Source organism: Triticum aestivum, chromosome 6D (assembly GCF_018294505.1).
Source record: "Triticum aestivum cultivar Chinese Spring chromosome 6D, IWGSC CS RefSeq v2.1, whole genome shotgun sequence".
NCBI classification, from domain to species: Eukaryota; Viridiplantae; Streptophyta; class Magnoliopsida; order Poales; family Poaceae; genus Triticum; species Triticum aestivum.
In genome coordinates this window covers 33,970,053-33,977,880 of record NC_057811.1, presented here as the reverse complement: position 1 = coordinate 33,977,880, position 7,828 = coordinate 33,970,053, and the positions used below count along the sequence as shown (strand labels likewise).

The 7,828-nt window shown below is 41.2% G+C and overlaps 1 protein-coding gene across 1 annotated transcript in view; it reads left to right on the top strand.

Annotated features, from left to right (window-relative positions):
• Positions 1–6,526, top strand: part of LOC123142384 (uncharacterized) — a 31,011-nt gene extending 24,485 nt beyond the window's left edge. Inside the window, exons 3-4 of the mRNA XM_044561322.1 lie at positions 4,799–5,182; positions 6,461–6,526. Coding sequence (XP_044417257.1) covers positions 4,799–5,182; positions 6,461–6,526 — 450 coding nt within the window. The remainder of the gene's footprint in view (positions 1–4,798; positions 5,183–6,460) is intronic.
• Positions 6,527–7,828: the final 1,302 nt, after the last annotated feature.

The following is a 7,828-nucleotide window of genomic DNA, read 5'->3' as shown; positions in this document are numbered from 1 at the left end:
ATGATTGGCACATGTGGATCACCATGTTGAAGAAAGTTTGGGTGATTTGGAGGTGGTGGGAAAAATCACATTTGTTCAAAAACTGGCTTAAGTTAGACCAAATGACCCTTCCGGAATGCGGTCATTTTCTCGACCACCTCCAAATCACCTCAATTTTGGCACACATGATATCTTGCACAAACAAAGCTGGGTTTTCAAGGTTTTATATTTTTTTGAAAGTTTTATTAATTTATAATGTCCTCTAGACTCGCTGGTCAAAACATCGGTCTATACCTCAGGGGGTCATTGTAAAATATTCTTTTTCCAAAATTTCTTTGAAATTTCTAATGCCCTCTTATATTTTCTTTGAAATTTATAATGCCCTCTTATATTTTCTTTCTATTTTTTTTAATTTTTTTAATTTATAATGCCCTCTTATATTTGTTTATTTTTTAATGCCCTCTTATATTTGTTATTTTTTAATGCCCTCTTATTTTTTTTGAATTTTTTTTATTTATAAAGTTAGGTTTCCAAGATGGCTAGGCTGGCCAATGCTTTTCCTTTTGTTTATTTTTTCCCTTTTCCTTTAGTTTACATAAAAATTACGTGAGGACTCAAAAAATAACATAAAAATTACATGACCCCTCAAATAATAACATACCAAAAATTCAAAAGGTATTTTTATCAAACACATCTTTTTGAATATTTATATTTTCTTTTCTTATAAATAAGTGACATTTTCAAAATTCTAATAAGTAGGGTAATATAACTTTATTAAAAAATAAAGTAGATCTTATTTCAAATTCCTTTTTTTGCACACATTATTTTCAACTAGTATTACATTACTCTTCTAAATTTACATTTAATTCCTTCACACTTTGATGATGGAATATTTGCTCTGTTATTGCAACATTGGTTCAAATGATGGAACATTTGATCTTTTTGCTTATTCAAATTATGCATTGATGGAATGTGTGAGGATGAACAATTATCAGTAACTTTACGAAACCCCATGTACTATAATTCATGACAGCCAATTTGGAACATTGCCAGATTCAATATTTGGTATAATTGGCACATGCGCACAACATGTTGCACTTGCCCACAGCATAGACAAGTGTTGCAGCATGTCTGAAGCAACACTGAAGCGCCATTTGTGATCATTGCACCATCGAAACAACAAGTAAACATGAAGGAAGCATTCACCACCAATAAAGTTAAGGCCACACATATATAGATAGCATTCTAGGTTACCACCACAGGTACCAGGCAGTTCACAACAGACCCAATTCAGACACTTAATACATTACATTACATTACATTACATTAATAGAGGTAGTTTCCAACCAGTACAGACCCAGATGCAGCTTTCCAAAAGTAAAACATCATCAAATGTACTGATGATGAGTACGGCTTCCAGCTTCTGATGATCAGCATGATGTAGGACTAGAGGTTAGGGTTTCTCAGGACCTTCAGGAGGGCAGAATGCTCAGCCCTGATCTTGTACTCATCACTGGAGATCGATGTAGCCCGGCAATGTTCCATCAGATGCTCCAATAACCCAGACCTAGGCTTGGGCTTGCTACAGAATGGGCAGTGGTACTTTTCCGTCCTCCAGTTGTGGTACATACCAGGTCCTTGGGCCCTGATCTTCAACACCACCTTCTCTTCAAACGACTCGACGTTCCCCTCGACCACATCATCTCCAGATTCATACTGCACACATTAATGACTGACATTAATACATTATGCATTCAAATACTATAAACATGTAATACTAACTCAATGCTCAAATAACATTTCAACTAGGCTTTACCTCATACGGGTCATCTTCATCAGAGTCATATGGGTTGAACCCAGTCTTGTCCCACTTCCTCTTGTTGCCCACAAGATCCTCTTCCTCCTGCTATATTGTCAAACAAGCACATCAATTACAATGAATTGAATTGCAGTCCAAAGAATGTCATTACAAACAAAATTGTGAATGTGAACCACATTGGTATGTTGCAAGTGACCAAATGCTTTCCTTATAAATACAGAATCTAAGCAATCAATCAACAGACAAATGCTTTCCTTCATAAATGCTAATGAAAATCCAAGCTGGATTCTTGACATTCCCTGGATTAACCCAACACTTTTCTTTTGAGGGAATCCCCCCCCCACACTACTTAAGGAAACATATAGTATATTTTGTTGCTAGGATCCTGCCTTGGAATGATTACTTCATAGTTATACAATGGTGACATCCTCGCTGCATATTTTTGTAATTCATCATAAGTATTTGCACAAGAGGAAAATCTCTGGCCAGGTTAATTTTATGAGGCTGGACAATAGGCCTGCCTACAACATTTGGTTTATAAAATTTTGGGCAAGGACAATATTTCAAGGTCGTGTTACTATTTTTGAGGCCACCCTTCTGCAATTGTAAAGTGAGTTATCTCTTAGCCCCATAAATATAAAATTACATCCATTGCTACTAATTACAGAAGCCAACTACAAATTTTTAATATGCACAAATTACTATTTTTGGGATAATGCAGCAAAGCTCCTACACATATTAACATAATGCAGTAGTTAATTAGGTACAACTTCAACTATAAATGCATACATCTCCAACAAACATCTAAAATTTCATTACTTACCTAAACAACAACAAATTATACTATAGATGAATCTTGTATCATCTAAACCAATTCAAGGGCACATCAAAATTAATGCATTCCAAATCAAATATGTTTCCATCCAGTATCATTGAACCACAGATCAAATCAAATAATCATATATGTCTGCAGCATTGAACTATAGATCTAATAATCATATGACGTCTATCTGACCTTAAATTCCCCCTTAAATAAGGTATTCAACCTCATACTAATTAAAATCTAACAAGCAAAAATTCCACTACTAACCACTGGAAAAACCCCAAGGTGCTTTTATCTCTGAAGCAACGGCATTGGAGAGGATGTTCAATGCTGTAAATATCTCTGAAGCAACGGCAAAATTCCACTACTAACCCAAACTAAATAAGCATAGACTGCCCCTTCCCCTCTCCTTCAGAAGCCCCAATCCAACACAAACAAATCCAGCCCTTGAGAAGCTCTTTTTGATTAACATGACAACACCCATTACATGAGCACATCCTTCACTATATTTACAACCAAACTAATGCACCATCTAATCACCTCAGGTAGACATTTTCCAAAAACACAAGGACATCCACAACCCATCTCATAGCCTCTGCCTGACAGGCATCAATCAAGCATCAAAGAACTGCAACTATGACAACATGCATCAATCAAGCATCTAAGAATTGCAACTATGACAGGCATAATCCCTAGAACTAAGCATCCATTTAATTAATCATCAAGCCAAAGAACTAAAGCAGGCACCAACCCAAACCAATAGAGAAGTATATATTTGACTAATCCATCGTCTAATCCTCAAGCCAAACACCTAAAGAATTGCAAAAATTCCACTACTAATCTAATAAGCATCTGAAAAAACCCCATCCCTCAATCCGGCTACTTCTAGCCTAATCTAATAATCATATGAGGTCCACCATTCTTGCACGAATCAAATACACAAAAACCCTAATGCAGAGAAAACCCTACATCCAACAAATCTAACCAAAAAACCTTCTGGCCACAAACCCTACAATCTAAAAACTACCACATTAAAGTGATAAGCAGATACCTTCTGCTCTGCCTGCTTCTCGCCAGAGCCGGCCTCCACCTTCTCCACCTTCTCCACCTCGTGCGCCTCGCCAGAGCCCGCCTCCACCTTCTGCGCCTCGCCAGAGCCCGCCTCCACCTTCTGCGCCTTGCCGGAGATCGCCAGAGTGGGCGCATCTGGCTGGACTGCGCCGCTGCAGCCCGCCCCCGCCTTTTCCAGATCTGCAGCGGGGGGAGCACCGCGCTCGATGCCGGCACGTCCCCTCACAAAGGTGCCTGCAGCGACCTGCCGCGCCTGCTCCACCAGATCTGTGCCCCAATCGGGGCGCTCGCCTCCTGCGTCCGCCATGGCGATGGAGAGGATGCGGTGAGGGCGACGAGGAGGTTGGAGAGGAGAGGGAGTGGGGAGTGGGGAGTGGGGAGAGGGAGACGATGCGGCGGGGGGAAATGGTAGGCGATGCGGCCGGAGGTGGTTGTCGTCCACATTTATATGATGGGACGGTTTTGGAATCTACCCGTGACACGTGCTGCCCCACGCGCGGGCGGCTCCACGCTTGCACGAAACGCCACCATATACAAATACGTATACGGCCGGGCATATGATCTAACCGGGCCCGTACGGGCCTCCCAGGGCTCCTCGACGGCTGTACGCGGGGGCAACAAAGACGATCGTGCCCCTTGTTATAAACCGTTTTTGGTTCATCCTGGCCGTCGATGTGTTTTTCCACCTCGCGTTCAGCCCAGGGGGGAGCACCGGAGCAGAAACGCTTGGGGACATGGTGGTTCACCCGGGGTCTGCCGTTGGCCGCTATGACGATGAACAGCGGCGGCGCTGCATTTTTTCCCTCGGTCCTCTCGGTCGGACCGGTTAAAGACCGGACCGGACCGACAAATTTTCGGGCCGTATTTGGCAGACCGGACCGACCCTTTTCTCTAGCGGGCCAGGACCGAGCGGGCCAAGACTGAGCGAGCCACGAGCGGGCCGAAAAGCCTGCTTGTTACGTCCAGCCCTAGTTATATGTGCTAGTAGTAACTTTAGTGATTTTTCTCTACTACCCTTTTTTTTGAGAATTTTTTCTCTACTACCCTAGAATGTTGTTTTTGCGTGCAGCTTGCACTCTAATCTTAATATGCTTCTTCTTTCCCAGATTTGGATTCTACCAGAATGTTCGAAACTGCTCATGCCTGTTCTTGGCAAACTGCGGCTCGTGAATCTGGAAAACCTTCCTGGAGGATGCGATATTGCTTGGACAATGTTCATTCTTGAAGCTGCACCCATCCTGAAGGATCTAGGCATCACAGTATGGGATCATTGGTGCATCATGGTGACAGACAAGGAGCACCGGAAGGCGAGTGGTTACTGCGACAACGGAGACGTAGAGTGGAAGCCGTCTACTTCTAATTTCAAGCATAAGAATCTTGCCAAGCTCACCATCTGTGGCTTCCAAGATTATGATAACTTCATTCGGTACGTCAAGCGTGTCATGCTTGCTGCGGTTAACTTGGAGGAGATATCTCTTCATGACAGGAAGGTATGGAAGTGCTGTAGTGACTCGGATACCAAGACAAGGTATCCACGGACTGATGAGGGGAGGCAACATGTTATAGAGGAACTGGGGCTGGATCTTCATGCCGTGGTTCACTTCCAGTCCTAACTGAAAAATGAGTGACATTGGATTACACTGATCTATTGTTTTGTGTGAATCATATGGCATCGCGCGCCATGATGGAAGGAGCTACTGAACTGCGTAATTTGGTTGTTACCGCTGTTACACTTTTGTCTCCCCGGAAATTCAAAGCTGTACTGTTGCCCAGTTTCAGCAGGAGGAGAGACTGGCAAAGATGTGGAATTGCTGGTGACCTATCCTCTTTATTTTGTCTTTAAGGTGATGTCCTACTTTTTTTTATGAAAAGAGGTGATGTCCTACTTACTCTATGTAGTTGAAAGGAGTTGCTGAACTCTGTAATTCAGTGTTACTGCCGTTGCACTTTTGTTTACCCTTTAATTTAGTGTCCTTAGTATTCTGTTTTCTGATGCTTCCTTTAATATGCAAGATTGGAATGTGGCTCGTTGCATGACTTCAGTGGTCCAAAAAGTCATGCAACGAGCCACATTGCCGGCATCAATACTCGTAAATGGGTTTTAAGCTGCTAAAATTATTATACAGTACATGATACGAGTATTGATGCCTTCAAATAGTCTACGTCGTGCTTTCCTTTGTACAGAGTGTATATCAATATATTGTACTCCCTCCATTCACAAATATACAATGTTCTAACATTTTTGTGAATCGGATGTATATATCACGTTTTGTGTGTCCAATCATCCATTTCGGTACATATGTAGTCCATATTGAAATATGCAAAACATCTTATATTTGTGAATGCAGGGAGTATCATGTATAGTGAGACTGGTTAGACAAATCAAAACTCTGCCTTCTTATGAGGAGAGAGCTACTACTTAAACAAAAACCTTTCTGCTAAAAATACTTTATATCTAAAACTTTACGTTTCCTTGGAAAAGAGTATTGTTGCCTATAAGAACTCTTTTGGAACACATATGCGCCTATATACGTTTCTTATTCCGTGTTCAGACGTACTCCCTCCGTTTACAAATATAAGATGTTCTAACTATTTTCTGAATTGGATCTGTATAGACACATTTTAGTGTGCTTGTTTCATTCATTTTTGTCCGTATGTTGTCCATTTTAAAATATCCAAAATATCTTATATTTTTGAACGGAGGGAGTAGTATGTAGTAATAAAGGAATTGAAAATTTCTGATTTTCTTTTGTTATGTTACTGTATAGACTGCATCGAGAAAGATGTCCGTCTCCTCATCTCTTTGTTGCCTCCTCTCCGCTGATTGTCCTTGATGCTCATTCCGTTGTTGGTCGTTTGAAGGCAATACCATGTTTCCTGAAATCTTGGCAGGGAAACCATCACCAAGTAACTAGGACCAAAATATTATCATTGGTGGGGCGTGGGGCCCAAAAAGGTTAAATGGGTGATACTGGTGCGAGTAAGAAACATCGCTATGGTGCGTATATCATCATATTGTTTGCGGAAAGTTACCGTGGGTACGGTTTCCACAACCTTTTTGGGGGGTCAAAATTACCCATGATGTTTGTGCATAAGTTAACACACATACAAGAGTGTATTACCATGTCATTTTACACAAAAATTGTCTTTTTTTGCGGAAGTGCACATGAGTTGTTGTGGGTATGCTTTCAACAACAAAATCATGCGGACAAAGTTAGTTAGCGTGGTGTTTGTACGTAAGTTACCACGTCTACGGTGCGTACATTACCATGCTATTTACACATAAGTTAACCGGGTCTGTTTTCAACATCTTTTTTCTCGGGGTAAAGTTGCCGTGGTGTTTGTACCTAAGTTATCATGTTTGAGGTTCATATGGTACCGTGCTATTACACATAGAGTTACTGGTAGGCGCTGAAGTAGTAACATCCAATTCTTTCTCTGCCGGCTCTAGATCCCCTCCCCAATTCTTTCTATGATGTTTATGAGAGAAAAATTTACTCTGAAATCCACTGCTACATGAAATTAAGCTCCGGCCGGCCAGAATCCTGAAATATTTCTTGCCCTGATTGCCAATTCTTATTCTTGTGCAGATAAACGGACGAGGAGCTAGCCCAAGTAAAGCGCTTTCAAGTTCATTGTCATGTCTTTCTTGATTATAAAATTTTACGATATGAACCTTTGTTAGTTTTATTAGGGTCATCTTCAATACATATGCGCTTATACATACTCTTAACCAAAGAGCAACAGTTAAACCACTTCCCAACAACAACGAAGTAACTAACGCTACAGCACGGCAGTTGTGCCTGTAGTTCCCTTCCACCATAGCTAGCCTCTCTTGTACCGCGCAACTTTCGCCGGTACCATAACACCCACCATTACCTTCCTCAAAACAGCCACCATACCTACCTATTATGGCAATTCCATAGCCATTCCGAGATATATTGCCATGCAACTTTTCACCGTTCCGTTTATTATGACACGCTCCATCATTGTCACATTGCTTTGCATGATCATGTAGTTGACATCGTATTTGTGGCAAAGCTGCCGTTCATAATTTTTCATACATGTCACTCTTGATTCATTGCACATCCCAGTACATCACCGGAGGCATTCACATAGAGTCATATTTTTGTTCT